The 16849-nt window shown below is 35.0% G+C and overlaps 2 protein-coding genes and 1 long non-coding RNA gene across 9 annotated transcripts; 1 reads left to right on the forward strand and 2 right to left on the reverse strand.

Annotated features, from left to right (window-relative positions):
• Positions 1–347: 347 nt before the first annotated feature.
• LOC116028641 lies at positions 348–1214 on the reverse strand. Its single transcript, XM_031270454.1, has one exon. The coding sequence runs from the start codon at positions 1212–1214 to the stop codon at positions 348–350; it is 867 nt and encodes a 288-aa protein (XP_031126314.1).
• Positions 1215–1505: 291 nt separating this feature from the next.
• LOC116028721 lies at positions 1506–6129 on the reverse strand. Its single transcript, XM_031270565.1, has 11 exons — positions 5982–6129; positions 5770–5838; positions 5612–5668; positions 5386–5523; positions 5107–5278; positions 4016–4474; positions 3550–3929; positions 2870–3449; positions 2428–2762; positions 2108–2392; positions 1506–2008 (listed from the first exon to the last, which is right to left on the reverse strand). Exons 1-11 carry the CDS (start codon positions 6127–6129, stop codon positions 1506–1508), a joined length of 3126 nt encoding a protein of 1041 aa, XP_031126425.1.
• Positions 6130–10219: 4090 nt separating this feature from the next.
• On the forward strand, positions 10220–15167 carry LOC116001100. 7 transcript variants are annotated; one of them, XR_004094224.1, is made up of 6 exons: positions 10220–10434; positions 12335–12465; positions 12755–12838; positions 13431–13500; positions 13828–13914; positions 13991–15167. It is a non-coding gene; the product is annotated as an uncharacterized LOC116001100 (long non-coding RNA). The 7 variants fall into 7 exon arrangements; XR_004094225.1 differs by lacking the exon at positions 10220–10434 and adding an exon at positions 10472–10547; XR_004094223.1 differs by lacking the exon at positions 10220–10434 and adding an exon at positions 10947–11676.
• The last annotated feature ends 1682 nt before the right edge of the window (positions 15168–16849 follow it).

The following is a 16849-nucleotide window of genomic DNA, read 5'->3' on the forward strand; positions in this document are numbered from 1 at the left end:
CTTCTAAACCCAAAATCACTTCTTTACCCTTATTAATAGCAATGTGTCGTGATATGTATCATATAAGATGGTAATCTCTACCATTTATTTTATTATATTGGATGGTTAAGATTACACCTCAATTTAATGTGTCCTCATATATATATATATATATATGTGTGTGTGTGTGTGTGTGTGTATATATATATACTCATATACGATATATAGTATACTAGCAGTTTACCCGTGCGATGCACGGCATAAAGTAATTCTATTCATTAGTCAAAGGTATTTGACTATATTACCAGAATGGAGTAAATTCTAAGAAATTGTTAGTAAGAAAAAAATGTCTATTGAATAAATAAAAGTTACAAATTATTAAACACTTCATGGTATACAACATTAGTAGTGTGATTATTACTATCTGCCCCTTCATTGGCTATCAAGATTTTCAAACCTTTTGGGTTACTAATCCTTGAAGCAGCAACGTAAAGTTGACCGTGGACAAACACTGGCTTCCTTAAAAGTAACCCTACATGTGAAAATGTTTGACCTTGACTTTTGTTTATAGTCATTGCATAGGACAACATTATAGGGAATTTTCTTCTTTGGAATTTAAATGGTAACCTTATATCAGTCGGTGTCATTGACATTCTTGGTATCAAAACAATCTCACCGGCATTGTTCCAAGTTACAATCTTTGCTTCAACAACATGATTAGATAACCTTGTAATCATCAGTCTTGTTCCATTACAAAGTCCAAGTGCGTGATCTATGTTCCTCAAGAGCATTATTGGTGATCCAACCTTTAACGTTAATGCATGATTTGGTATGCCAGAGGCTTTCAGACCATTTAGAAATTCAAGAGTATGCATATCAGAAAGTACACCATTACTTGAATCTGATTTACATACCATGTCACAACTTAGGTAAGTCTTGCTCTCAGCAATATGCAAGTCACTCATATATTCATTGATGGCATTGACGACATCAAGTGTTGGAGCTAGTATGGCACGGCTTTTCATGTACTCTTCATCGCATCCCCTTTCCTTGAACAATGGAAATATGGTATCAACAATTGTTGATATATTTTCACCTGTTGATGGCAATAACATCTCAGAGGGGATTTGCACATTTGCATAACCATCGTTGGGTCCTCCGACTTTGCCATCACCAATATCAGCCAACCATGTTGCAAATTGTTGAACTTGTTGGATATTAACCCCCGGTTGCATGGTATTTAGTCACAAATTTTTGGTCAACCTAAGTACTTTACATGTTGCCCAAAGATATGAAGCATTTATTGTGGCTTGGACAATATCTTGTCTAGATCCTTTAGGAATGACTGACAGTATTTGTCTAAAGTCACCTCCAAATACAACTGTTTTTCCTCCAAATGTTTTGCCCTCACTCTGCGGATCTTTTGATCGCATTCGATTGCGCATAGTTCTGTCCAGAGCTTCAAAACAGTGTTTGTGCATCATTGGTGCTTCATCCCATATAATAACTTTAGCCAAAGTCATGAGTTATGCAAGCTGGCTACCAGGAATGATGTTGCATGTGGAATCCTCTGTTAACACAATTGGTATTGCAAACCTTGAGTGTGCTGTTCTTCCTCCGGGTAGTAGCAGTGAGGCGATGCCACTTGACGCAACATTTATTACAATATCTCCCTTGGATCGGATCTTGCCTGATATTTCCTTCCAAACAAATGTTTTTCCCGTACTTCCATAGCCATAAACGAAATACAAACCACCCATGTTTTGGCATACATCATTGATAACAGTATCGTAAACCACTCTTTGTTCATCAGTTAGTTGCTTCTCTATTTGTTCGGTCTCCTTATCGAGTGCAGCACGATTGTAAGCCATCTCTTCAAACACCAAACGATTATGAACTAACCATGAATCGTCAAAGATTGGAATTGGCATTTGAGGATAATCTTTCAAAGACTTATTGTATAACTGAAACAGTCTCTCGATCTCAATCAATCCTAAATTCTTTTTTTCCTCCTCCGATAAACAAATATCTACAAAGAAAGGAAAAAAAAAGTTAAATAAATTTGCAGATTAATACAATTGTTGGGTTTACTAATTGAAATCAAACAGGCACAAACTCAGTAAAATACCTTTATCATGCAACGCTGTTCGTCTGTTGTATTGCATGTCCTCTGCAAGGTGATGCCATACTGCATTCCAAACATTTTCAGGCCTGCTCACCAAGTTGGAAGTTAATAAAATTACAAAAAGTCTTCTCATTGCCTTTGCAGTAGACCACTGGCTTGCTTCATTGATTGCATCGATGTATTCTTTATCATCGTCTAACAACCCCTTGGCATAGCATACATCTCGAAAAGTTGCATATGTGACACCCTGGAAGGTCTTGATGTCTTCAAAACTTGTGGGGCCCCGAACTACATTCAACAGACATCTCAAATAATATGTTCACCACTTCCTGGAGGGACATAAAAGATGCGACCAATGGCGAATCCCCTTTTCCGTGGATGCCACTGTCTGATATCCTTCTTCCAAACGAACTTGGTTGGCATGTCAATGTAAGCCAGTTGTTTAGCAGCATCAAAAGTCTTGTTTGCATCAAACCAAGCAGTGAACATGCTTTGATTTACCGTGGGCCTGTTGAGAACATTTTCTATCTTGTCATCGTCCTCAAACATAATAGATTGACAATCTGGCAGGTGAAAGCTGAGTCGTTCTACGGGAGGTTGCCTGAATTGGACGTCGTAGCTAAGAAGCCTCCATGCAGCTTCGCATGCAGATACATATCTGCAATCATAAAACATGCTTATTTCATCAACAACCTCATCTTGACCATCCTCGTTAGTACTCTTGTAAACTCAGCTGTAACCCTGTCATTTCCTTTATTGACATACTTGAAGAGGTACTTGATTGACCTCGACTGGTTACACCATTCAACATTGATGTGTGCTCTGTATTTCAGAATTAGGTATCTATTATGTGGAACCACGTATCGACTATCTAATTGGACCTCATTCTTTTGCACAAATCTACCATTATCACAACGCTTGTATATTGGGTAGCCTTCAGCATCCCAAGAAGAAACATCAACAAATTTCTTCGGAAAGTGTTTAGAACACTTGTTGTTCACCATGCATGGCTTCGGAAAGTGTTTAGAACACTTGTTGTTCACCATGCATGGAGAGGTAGTCTTGTGTAAACACTTGTTGTTCACCATGCATGGAGAGGTAGTCTTGTGTAGTCCACACGGTCCATGAATCATAAATTCTTCTATCTTGTGTAGTCCACACGGTCCATGAATCATAAATTCTTCTACAGCTTTGTAGTACTCATAATCTTCCTCTTTGTCTGGAATTTCAGTAGAAATGAAATTGTCCATGCATGCGGCTGTGGATAAGCTGGGTGCTTTTTCTAGGAAGATTAGAATGTGGGCATGTGGTAACCCACGCTTTTGGAATTCAATAGTATAGACAACTGCAAACATATACCAAAAAGTATGACATATTTCTTTTGCAATTTATAGTTAAAATAGTGCAAAATAAATTGTTAGTATTTGGTAAGAAATAAAACATACCTGCTGTGACAACACCAAAGAGATTACCTGCCTTTATCTCTTTAACCAAACAATCAAGCTTCATTTTGAAGACCCTACATACAATATCAGGTCTGTTTTCAGCCTTCAACTGACATTTTTTCAAGTACCTTTGTATTTCTGGCCACTTTGGATTACAGGTAAAAGTTATAAATAAATTTGGATATCCCTTGTGTCTACAAATGGCCATCGCATCCTGATAATTCTGAATCATGTACCCAGCCCCGCCTGTGAAGCTGGAAGGTAAGATGATTCGTTTACCTTGATGGGTTGTATCAACTTCACCTCTAGTCAATGCATCGGATAGTCCTTTGTAAGCTTCACACCTTAAAGCCTTTTGATTGTTCCTAATAAACAACAACCTGCTAGATTCAACCATGGTGTATGCATCGACCAAAAATTGTTGGAAAAGTCTCTGGCATATAGAATTATTGACACTTCATTAAACCTGTCATGCATCCTATATGCGAAGAACTCACATTGTGAAACACGGACTCTACCTCCACATTCTTGCTTCCTGGTGATGTTGAATTTAATATCCTCCCTATAACCATCTTCTCCATAGAGAAACAGTAACGGATATTGCAAAGGCAAATACGCTGGGTTAAGCTCATTTATCCTCTTTAGGGATCCTGAATTAGTCTCCACCAAAATATCTCGGTTACCTGACGTAGGGGATAAATCTCCTACAATTAAAGCAGCAACTTCTGATGCAGTTGGTAAGTTGTAAGTCCGTGCATCACCGTTTCGCTTGCCAATCAACCTGATTTTATACTCTACACTTGGATTATTCTCCATTTTAGATTTTGCAAAACGGAATGTTTTAACTAACACATTCTGCTCATCCAAATCTTGCTTAATATCTTCCACTATATCAACATGTAGTTTGCCGTCATCATTGGTACTCCTGTTACGCAACAATAAAACAGAAATAGATATTAGGTCTCAAGATGTAGCTCGTATTGGTTATTAAGCTAATATATAATATTTTATAACTAAGAAATAATATAATAGAAGTGATTACCCGAATGAATTGATGCGGTTTTCAATTTTATTTTCTGTGTCATGTATGTACAGTAGGGCAAATTTTGGCCTGCTACCATCTTGGGGTCTTAGGCCTCCCATTAGATGAAAATTCTGACCACTAATCCTAAACATTGGCGGGCAAGAACCATTGTTTATAGATTTGTCAATCTTTGCTCATAATGATGTAAAAGAGAACATATTATTGTACCTACGAATGTTGCATAAAAATACATTTCTCTTCTCTCCATGACAAAAAAATAAATCCAAAATACGTCTCGGAGGTTTTAGCATTTTTGGTAACTTGATTTTGCCATGAGCACAACAGCCTGGGTATTTGACACTCCCATTGCGGACATTCTTATTAATTCGTTCCTCATACCAAAATATAGCATTGCAATGATCGCAAATATTGCTTGGGTCAGTAATATCACTGGGTGACATTATAATAAACACTTAACCGTATACCTTTTTTTATTATATGTTTTTTTGCAAAAAAAAAAAGGGCAGTTAGACAAATGATGCGTATTACCATCCTCGCTGGGTGACACTTGATCCTTGATCTGAGCAGCCTCTGCAAACTCAACTTCTAAACTACGGTTGACTTCAACATCATGTCTTTGAAGAATGAATCTATTTCTTTCGAGAGGAATACTTGATCCCAAACACACATCACTGGCTGGCAGACCTGTACAACAATGTACTATGTAAACAAATTTTTTATAAATGGTCAAACGTATTCGTTTGGGACAGAACATACTTTCATTTATAATAATCAATTAAAAATACTCTAACCTTTTGTTAGAGAACTAAGCTTTATTTGATTGGGGGTTGTAAATGTTTCATTCATATGCGTTGAATATTGTCGCACAGGCGTTGGGTCCCAATGTGTCATATTCATTGACTTGTAGCATTCCCCTATCGTCTGGTAAACTGCACATTACAATATGCACCATCTTACAATAAAATGTTGATAGCAAACGAATTAATCTGCAGGGGTATGTATAGCTTGAATACTAACCATTAGTCACATCAGACAATGGGAGAGTGCCAGGTATGTTCAACGATAACTGTTTATCTGCAATTAAAACTTAAATGAATACTTGGCATTGGAAAGTTAATTAATTTACATAGTTGAGTAAATTACTTGTATTAGTATAGCAAAAACTAAATCTATACCTTTGTTGACCCTCACAGCATGCTCAAAGTTATTTTTTGAGCTAATGCTCGATTTGATTAAGTTACCACCTACAACAAAAAGATAAAGTTGAACAATATTAATTCACTTGAATTAATAAACCTTAATACTACCACATATTATTTCATTTAATTTGGTTACCAACCATATAATAACTGTATTGTATAATGTAAATGGTTAGCTCCACACTTACTTTGAGTTATAATGCTCAATGGGGAATTCAATGTATTTTCAAAAACACCGACCACACATGGTTCTGAACCTTGAGATCGTTTAACATTTCTGGGAGTTTGGAAATTTGTCGCCTTGATTGATGGATGGTTCTTGTTTTCTGATAGCATACGCAACAAATACAATTGCAGAAAAAATAAAAAGGAATGTTATTATGTGTTTGACAGAATAAAATCATTGGTTGCACAAACTGTTAACAATAAGACACCTACAACAATTTACATTTGCCTAAAAACGGGTATTATAACCCATTATAATCCAATATGCAAAACAAAGACAACACATCAATACTATCATAATATAATTTTCCAATACAATTATAAAATTCCTGCAACTCAAAAAATATTGAGTTTATATTATATTTAAATAATATGTTTTAATATAATTAATCGGCCAACCACGCTAAAAACTCATTAATCTTGAGCCTACACACCGCACTGGTCAACTATCTCCTTGTCATTTGGCTATGTTCATTTCTCAGCATAAACATTCTTACATACGCAGTGTTTCAATGGCCAAATTTGTCCATGATTTAGCAAGAATTTTCAGGGCTCTTTGGAGAGATATCCAGATTCGTTGCCTTAGAATCTATGGCCAAAACTGTAACCCCTCGCCTATTCCTATAAGACTAAGGTTCGAAAAATATGTCTTTAGGCTATGAAATTCATAAGATGATCTCCCGATACTTCAAAAGAATTTTTATAAGGGAGTATAGTAGTTATTAAGCTGCGATCATACGTACCGGTCGCGAACCGTAAATTTTTTAAGGAACGAATTTTCAGCTCGGATTTCCTAGGAAATGGATGATTATGCATATTATGACTAAGTATGAACTTCCTGCTTAGTTAAGTTGAAATTTGACGGGCTATAAGAGTGAAAATTTATTTTGATCGTAACATCGCTATATTTCGCAGTGTACCGAACCTAGCCCAATTTTGAGGTTTAGTCTGGAATAAATTTTTGGTTTCAAAATTCTTCCTATTTAAATTATTTTCCACCGAAACTTTATCTGTTTGGACCACAACTGATAAGTTGGAAGATTTTTATTTTTGGAACCACAAGGTTGTGACAAGTGTCACAATTTTTACCATGTAATTAAAATATTAATTTTAAGAGATGAGTTTGGATAAACATCCCATATTTTATTATTATTATTATTATTATTATTATTATTATATATATATATCACATTACGTATGTATATATATATGGGATAAGATATATGAAGGAAATTTCATTTCTTCATTCCCATTTCAATTTCGTGAGAAAGAGAGAGAGAGAGAGAGAGAGAGAGAGAGAGAGAGAGAGTGATCTTCACCATTTTTCCTCCATTAAAGCTAGCTTCCATAGCCAAGTTCTTCATAGGTCTCTCAAACTATTCGGTAAAACTTCAATTATATTCTGTAAATAGCTTTATTTTTCCTCCTAGAACATGAATCTAAGTTAAGATTTCTTAAATATTGTGTTATGTTGTTGGTGGAATCTTAGGGTTTTAAGGTGAAATTTGGGGAAAAGACTCAAGATTCATCCTACGGTATTAGTACATTCCCGAAAGGTAAGGAATCCCTTAAGTCGGTTTAGTCACTTGAAATTGGATAATTGATTGTTTGGTTGAAATATGATGAGATCTAAGTAAAATTGTTATGTACATGTGGTATGTATAATATATATGTAATTGTATTTTACATAATATATATGTACAAAATGTTGTGTTGGTGAGTTCTCATTAATGGTGTTGTTAAAGTTGTTATGAATATGGATGTTGGCAAATAGATTATGAGATGGTGGTTCTTGGATGATTAATAGCTTATGAGTATATTAACGATGGATTTAAGGGGTACTTAAAGTTTAATGGTGATTTATGGGCAATAATGAATTTTGTTAATTAATGATGGTGGATTAAGGTGATGATTAAGAGTACTTAATGATTAATTATGGTGATTTGGTTCACGTTGAAGCCTAGTGATGAGGATAATGTTGGACTAAGGACTAAAGATTTATGTTAAGTATAGATGGGTAAGTTGTTGAAGGTGAGAAATTGTGGACTAAATATGAGTTATGGGCTTCATAAATAAGTAAGGATTACAATATTGATGGGTTAAGACTAATGAGGGTAATTATGCATATGGGTTATGGTTTATTGATTTAAGGTGGAAATTAATTATGAATTATGGTTAAGGGTGGTGATTAGTGATTAAAATGGTGATTAGGAACTATTATTCTTATTAATAAATAAGGAAAGTTATGAAGATTATGAGCTTATAAGGATTATGATTAAAGATTGGATCAATGATGGAATTAAATCAGTATGATGGAATGATGGATAACGTTATTGATGATGGTGATGTCATTATGTTGTTGATCTAAGAAGGTGAATTGTAATTATGGTGGTGATATATAATGCTATAATTATGGTACATGAGTTATGAATTGGTAATTATGAATTAATGGTTTAGATTAATGGATAATTATGGATTATGGTTAATAATGGTGTTAATGCTTTCGAGGACTTGATAATGATGTTATAATGTTGTTGACTTGTCGTCGATGATGGATTACAAGGTTAGTAGTTACTAATGACAATAATTAATGCTTAAGAGTGATTAAGGTTAATTGTTGGATTATGGGTGACTAAGTATCGATTATAGATGTGTGATTTCCTTAAGTTATAATGGTGTTGATGATAGTGAAAGTTGTTGATGACGATAGTGATAAGAACAACTATCTATTATTAGTTAATGGTGGAACCATGATTATGGATCACCGATGATGATTGGATTGTAAGATGAACTGAGATTCATGATAAGGAATAAGTATTGGGAATGGATATATGTAGTGTTAGTAAAAAATATATAAGTATCCAATGAGTGACCAGCATGTGTTCAGTATTTTCTCAACTGTGTTTTCTTCCAAATTTTGCTCGTACTTGAGCTATGCTTGAAAAGCACTTGGCTACTAAAAATGTTTATGAAAACTTACGTTGAAAAACGTATGCTATTTTGGTATGCAGGTTGTCAAAACCTTATTTTAAAAAGGAAAATACCATTTTTAGTGAGTGTGTACCTTACTGGAATGATGAGAAAATGATGTTAAAATGAATAAAACCTTAGTTTCAAGGAGTTACGAGGACCTTGTTATCTTTTACCTCGGGCTATAATTACCGAAAGTTGTCATTGAGATATGTACAGTTGTATTCGTACTTGGGCGAAGTCTATTCGCCGAGTCTCTACGTCACTCATGTATGGCTAGACTGTGGGGGTGTGCACACTTAAGCGTATTGACTCCGTCGTCTCCGGGTTGGTGTCATTTTAATGGACCTAGGCGGGGCCACACTAGGGGCCATTCTAATGAACCATCGTCCAAGGGACCGAGAAGAGAACTTGGGTAATGACCGCAAACCCATGTTCCAGGTTCAATCGGTCAGCGACAAGGAATATTCAACATTTCCTATAAGGCCTCATACTTTGAAATGAAACTAAGTCGAGTTTTCACAAGTAATGGTTGAATCAATGACTATGATGAGATATGTGATACTAGTTCCAAGAAACTAGTCGAGTGATGTCTGAGAAATGGAATATTGTGAAGATGTCAAGTATGGTTGTGAAAATTCACGCGTGTATAGTGAAAATGATGAAATTCCTGGAAATGAGAAGGTTTGCAAATTCGTCTGAAAGACATGAAAATGATTTTGAGCGGCAGTTATGCCATTATTCTTATTTGAGAAAAGCTTTACATGATTTAACTTATATACGCTACTATACTATCTGTGAATCATTTGGTTGCAGGTAGGTTTTCAAATCATGGGTAAAAACTTTACGAACTTCCAAATTATTTGTGTTTTTAAACCTTTGTCTACTTTTAAGTGACAATGGATATCCTTGCTTAGCCGTCGTGCTAACTACACTTCAATGTGTTTTCTGTTAACAGATGTTATATAGGGTGGGTTCCTGTAGCCCGATGAGTTCTGAATAGGATGGAAGTTGAGGTTGGGGTCTACTCTTTGATGTAGACAGGGATTGTTGTTAATGTTGTAAGTTTAGCCTGTGCACTTAGAGTGGAGTTTGTCAAAGAGGTGATAGAATTCACTCTAGGTGTGGCGGTAGCACCCAGTTTTCTGCTGATAAGATGTAAGCTTCCGCAGCATATGAATACTGATTTGTAATAAATGTAAGAGTTGAAAATTGGGGTGTTACAAAAACGATCGCTAATCTGCTATGGCTAGACATCGGCTCATCGGTTTTCGGATTCGTTCACTCAAAAATGTGGTCTACCTAAGAATCTATGAGCCGATGATTCTAATACGATGGGAGGACTCAGATCTAACAGTTCACTTCGAACCTATTGTGCTTGGGTTCTCTAATCTGAAAATTTTATCCAGTTCAAGATCAATATTCAAATTTCTGGCTACATTGACGGTAAATCTCTATCTATATTGATTTTTAACTAATTATTTTTGTGGTAGGTTTACTTAAATGTGTTCGCATGCTGTGAAAAATCAATGGTTAGGTTCTATCCTAATAGCAATGAGGTAATCTTTCAATACTATGATAGCAGTATGTTCATACGTATTTTATATTGTCCGGATTGTAAGGGGATGCAAACTGTCGTTATTATATGTAAGGAGATGCATGCATAGTGAAATCTTTTGAAAAAAAAAACAAAAGAAGTAATTATCTATGCAGATTTTGAATGAGATATATAGGTTAAGCAAAGAGTAATAAGCGTGTGTACCTTTGTTATGAGAATGGTGCTTCCTTTTACTGCCTATGATAGTTGATTTGGTTAGTTGCTTCATCTTTGCTGGTAGGCAATAGTATGTTTGTGTTTTGCATGTAGACCTTGAGTTTCAATCCTTGAAGTGCCCTATTGCTAAACCCTTAATTGTGTATGTGTTTACTGGGGCACATCCGATACTGGGGTGAATTTGCATCAACATTAACTACACCCCATTTTATAAGCTTTATAGATGGTTGGAAATCCAAAACTCTAGAATACGAAGAGTTGGCTGTTGTAATGAATGCTGTTATAAGTCTTATGTGGATTTATCATATATTTTTGAATAATGTCATATTCTGATCTATAATATGTACACTAACTCTGTTTTTTTGAAGTGGTTCCTGATATGTTAATTACATTTTAATGCAATAACAATACTACTGTTATATTTACATTTTGTGAGATAATAGATTGTCTATAAGGGCTTTTTTGGAAGAGTAGTATTTAAGGTATTCTCCAGGACAGGTATGTTTGGGTTGTTGTAACATTTCTTTCTTTCTTCTCTATAAGTATGTGTACTAACATTTTTTTGGAAGTCTTTGCAAAGGATGATAATTAAATCTGATGCATGTGATTACAATAGAACTTATTCAACATCATAAGCCCAAGATTTGACGTGAAATTGGGCTCACTTAAAATACAGTAAGCATAAAGGGTTCTGGCTGTAATGAATGCTGTTATAAGTCGTGCGATGTAGATTTATCATATATTTTTTAATAAGGCCATATTTTAATCTATAATATGTACACTAACTATGTTTTTTTGAAGGGGTTCCCAAAATGTTAAATCATTTTAATGCAATCACAATACTGCTCTTATATTTACATTTTGGGACTGAACGTATTGTCTATAAGGGCTTTTTTGGAAGAGTAGTATTTAAGGTATTTTCCAAAAACACATGTTACATGTTTGGGTGGTTGTAACATTTCTTTCTTTCTTCTCTATAAGTATGTGTACTAAAAATTTTTTGGAAGCATTTGCAAAGGATGATAATAAAATCTGATGCATGTGAACACAATAGAACTTATTTGTCTCATAAGCCCAAGATTTGACCTGATATTGGGCTCACTTAAAATACAGTCAGCATAAATTTTTTAAAATTACACTTGGCATTTAAAGAGGTATGTGTTCCAAACTTATTATTACATTCAATTGACGTTATGTACCAATCTTAGATGCCAAATGTTTTCATCATCTAATCCTCTAATAACATTGAATTAGCAGTTTTAAGTGATAATTATTTCAATTATACTTATAATATGTAAACTCACAATGTAGTACGAATTACCCTGCAAATGTTAGATAGTGAAATGTGACAGTTTGTTACTGCTTCATTAAACTTAATTAACTGAAAAGTACAGATATTTGTGGAATGAAAGTTTCAAATTTCTATTCTTCTAGTCTGTAATGAGTACATGATATGCATGTTTCCTAATCTGAAACTTTTAATTGAGGAAACTATTTTTACAATCACTTAGCTAGATTCAATTACATTGTGTAGAGAGTGGTTATTTTTTTCACTAAACCATACTGCAACAGTTGTAGGCTGGATTTGTAGATAGCTGATCACTGATCACTATGACTTGAACCCTCCCTTGAAGTTTCATCCTCTTCAGTTGTAGTTGTATAGCATGGCTTCGCCACCCTGAATTGCAGCCTGAAACTGAAAGGTGAAAAAAAAAATTGAAATACACTATTTTGCAGTAACAGTTAGACATGATTTCAAGAAACAATGTTCTGATTTTCAAAAGCAACCAAGATGACGACAGTTACACATACACAGTGCACTGTTACGTATTCAAACATCCATAGTTTTCAATGTAAAACCAAACAAACAGCAAGTAAACAATAGTCTTCCAAAATAGATTTAATTAATTTTTTCTAGTTTCACCCTATGCTGCTTCACTTTTTTGCACCCCTGTGTCGAAGAAAACTCATCAATTAAGCACCTCTTGACAGGTCCCTCAGTAGCATCAGCAGTAATTGGCGGCAGAGTTGCAATTGGGCTGTCAGCTTCATCACTCAAAAAACCCTACAAATACAGTAAGTTTAACATTAGATATTACTGTTTAAATATGATATTTGAAACATATGTATTGTAAGACAAATAGAGCACCTCCAGGAAGTCATCATCCCATTCACTTAGCTGCAATCCAGTGTTCATATCATTCTCCTTCAAGCTTAGAATATCAAGACATAGTTGTGCTAGGAGATCTTGGTCAGTGTTTATCCTTAGAACAAGAAATGAAGTTTGAAAGTTGACAAACTGGTCCTTCTTTGCTGAATTCTGAATAACATAATCCTACCAACTAAATCTATTATCTCCTTTGGAGGAGCACTTGTCTACAAAGGAAGGAATTTATGTTCATTAGCATTCAATATTTAGCAGTAGGACTTAGCAGACATTAATAAGAATTTAGGACTTACATCTGTATAACTGTCATATAAATCAGCAGTTGCAATCCCTATTAGCTCCATGCATTCTCGATCCCATAGCAGAAATGAAGCATTACCTTTCATGTCAACAACACGTAGTCTAAGTTTATACCTTAGAACACTGGTAGTACAAATTTTCATACACTTGTTCACCCCTTCTGAGAGTTTTAATTTCTTGTTACAACCCTTTTTTGGACAGGAAGTATAGAACCAATCTCTTGGTGACTCAATACCATTGATCCTCGCAGCAACCCAGAATTCACCAAACTGTAAGTATAAAATAGTATAGGGAAAAAATGATATTTCAGTTTCTATAATAATGGTAGAAAAACCAAAAGTATTTTTGAATCAGTGCTTACATTCTCAGTGTCATATATTTGAGATATTGTAATCAGATCCATGGCCTGACTTGTGGACTCATCAATGGTGTTGGTGTAGCTAAGACTTGACAATGATGCTATGCTTCTCATTGGTGTTTGATATTCACTGTCTCTTAGGCTGTGCATAGAGTCCATATTATTGTCAGTTCATAACTAAGTAATTACTTGACTAACGCAAAAAACTAATATACCTTTCTATGAATGTTTTAAATTCAGGATGGTCAAGGTTAAACAGCGATTGAGTCACATCATAGGATGAACAGATTTTTACACCACCATCTAAAACACAACAATATAATTACAGTATGTATCTGTCCACTAAATACTTTATTCATATTACAAAATGTAAATGTAAAGATTACTAACCTCTTAAGCCCAGCTTTACTCTGCAGAATTGGATCAACACTACAACAGCCTGATAGAATGGCTCAATTTTGGACACATGATCATCCCAAAAGGTACAACTTAGCTTATTTCCCCTGTATTACATTCAAATTTAAATTTATATTTGAAAATGATGTTTATAATAAAAAATAAAAAAAAGTTGACTTACAATGCATCCTCCAAAACAATGTCTATCAGCCTTGTATTATGACCACCAATAATCTTTTCTTGAGGTCCATGTATTTGAACAACACGACCAATAATATCTATTTTATATACATAGTTATAACAAAAATACTGAGGAATTTTTTAAAACATAATGAGAAGAAATATGACAAATCAATTGAAAGTTTAGAAACTTACCTATAAGATGTTTGTCTTGGGTTACCTTTCAAACTATTGAATGGCTTTAGTCTGTACATGTGCCATGGGAAATTGTCGGACCTAATTTCTTTCATAATTGTTTCATGATTGAACTGCAACATATATTCATGCAAACTGGTCTTGTATGTATGAGTATTCGAAACAACAAAGAAATTTTTCACAGCATACACTTTGCTTTCTACAAAGCTGTTACTGAAGTTTTCTACCAGAGTTTTTGGTACATGTGCATGAATTACAGTGCCCTGTTGATAACTCAATAGGTTAGCATTGAAGTGTATATTTCCATTATTTTATCTAAGTCTACTTTAATGCTAATGAACATACTTCATGAAAATGCAAATGAGTAGAGAGAAGAAAACATACTTCTGAATCGTGAAACACGATTTCCTGAAATTTATTTCCTGAGAACCTTTCCTTAGTGGTACCAAATAGGTACGAATCACCCGTAACTTCATAGCACTCCTGTTCTTGAACGTAGACAACTCATTGGCCAGGCAATACATTCCCATATTCGAATTACAGTATGCAAGAATGAGGGGTAATTTCGAAGGGTTCTTCTAATCTCAATACGGTACTGTAATCTAGATGATGTCTAGAGGTGTATATATATGGTTGTAATATAAGTGTGAGAGCAGAAGACTTCTGGAGTTGCATTACTTCCTTTTTCATTCCCGGAACATATGTATCGAATAACTAATCGTTGCAACCTTTTCGATATCCTAAACATATTGCGGCTATATATTCACGCCTGAAATATAATTCATTACATTGTATAATTAGTGTACATCCATAATTATTGTTCAGGGTCGTTTGCTCTCCCTGTTTAACAATAACAAACAATATTTCAGCTATTTTTGTTTACTCTTTCACACTCAAATTCTCATTGCAATACGGCATCGTTTCCCAGTGGGCGGGAACTGCATTGAATGCTATTTTTGTGGCTTTTTTATATTAGAAGATATCTACACGAAATGTTTATATAAGTATATGTATATAATAAAATAATTATATATACATATACCTCAAATATACAACACACATTTATATATACTCCTACGTAAAACAAAAACAAAAGAATTTTTTTTTTCTTTATATTAATATGTACGGTACTTATATACAGGGCCGGTCCTGAGCACGGGCGGGATGGGCGACCGCCCAGGGCCCCATGATAGAAGTGGTGTTGGTCCCGATAGGGTGGTGAAAAGTCTAGAGGGAGGGTGAATAGACTTTCCTAACAATTAAAAACTTTATAACACTTCAACCAGAGAGATTTCAAGTGAATAAATTCAACTTGAAACGTGCAACGGAATATTGTACAGTGAAGTGATATAAAATAAAACTGTGTAAAACTGAAGAGATACTTGACATGCAATACGATAGAAAGACTTAGAATAGCTCAAAGAATATGTATGCAAAGTTTGAGCCACATGCAAACGTGGGAACACACAAACCCAGATGATATGATCAACACAGTACGTAAAGGGTTAGTGAGTTAAAACATGCAAATATGTAAAGTGCAGTAAAGTAGATGAGAGGCAGAGATTTATAGTGGTTCGGAGATGGTGTAATTCTCCTACTCCACTTCTTCCTTGCTCCAAGGAAGGTTTCCACTATCTTCAATCACCCAGATACAATAGTGAAACTCCCGAGTGCTACACACAAAGCTACACTCAACCACGAGCTCTCCGCACAAAGCTAAGCTCCCGAGCGCTACGCACAAAGCTACGCTCCCCGAACGCTACGCACAAAGCTACGTTCCCGAACGCTACGCACAAAGCTACGTTCCAACTAAGTGTTACGCACAAAGCTGCACTTAGTTCACCCGAGTGTTACGCACCCAGCTACACTCCTTTATACTCTCAGTAGAGATACAACTTTTGTTTAAAGAAATAAAGATTTCTTTTTCTAAGACTTGAAATCCTCTCGTGTATAGCTCAATATCTCAGCACTTTTTATTTTCCGTTGTAAGTCCGATCGATTCTGTATCTCGTCACCTCTGTATGCCGTTATAGTCTTCAAGTCTTCTTGGGCTTTTTATAATTCAAAGAATTATTTGCCCGTTATGAACATTCAAATTTTGAACGTTCACTTGATCTGATTGGTCATTCCAATCTGATCTTGATGGCCATACCTTCTCATTTAATGACCATACCGTTGATCTGATAACTTGCCAAATTGATCTGATAAAATCTCCATTTTGATCTGCTCATTTAATGCCGCTGGTAATTTTAGAAAAATTACCTCTGCAAATTGTTCACAAAGTCTTCTTTTACGGCTTGATTGATCTTGAAACTTGTAGCCTCCAATTCTTGACTTTGTTGCCTTCTCAGCTTGATATTGCGGACTTTGTATCCTTCAGAGCTTGATAGTTTTGACTTTGTTGCAATCTTGATTTGATTCCTTGGGCAAGTTGATCTTTCAAAATATTTTCTGGGTGGTTCTTGCTTGAGTATGAACAATGATCTTCAGA

This window comes from Ipomoea triloba, chromosome 1 (genome assembly GCF_003576645.1).
Source record: "Ipomoea triloba cultivar NCNSP0323 chromosome 1, ASM357664v1".
NCBI lineage: Eukaryota > Viridiplantae > Streptophyta > Magnoliopsida > Solanales > Convolvulaceae > Ipomoea > Ipomoea triloba.

Coding starts and splice junctions, on each gene's coding strand:
- LOC116028721 (XM_031270565.1), bottom strand. CDS start 6,129: ATGCTATCAGAAAACAAGAACCATCCATCAATCAAGGCGACAAATTTC. Junction 5,279..5,385: donor GCTTAGTTCTCTAACAAAAG/GTTAGAGTATTT, acceptor ATTGTTGTACAG/GTCTGCCAGCCAGTGATGTG. Junction 2,009..2,107: donor AACAGCGTTGCATGATAAAG/GTATTTTACTGA, acceptor CTTTCTTTGTAG/ATATTTGTTTATCGGAGGAG.
- LOC116028641 (XM_031270454.1), bottom strand. CDS start 1,214: ATGCAACCGGGGGTTAATATCCAACAAGTTCAACAATTTGCAACATGG.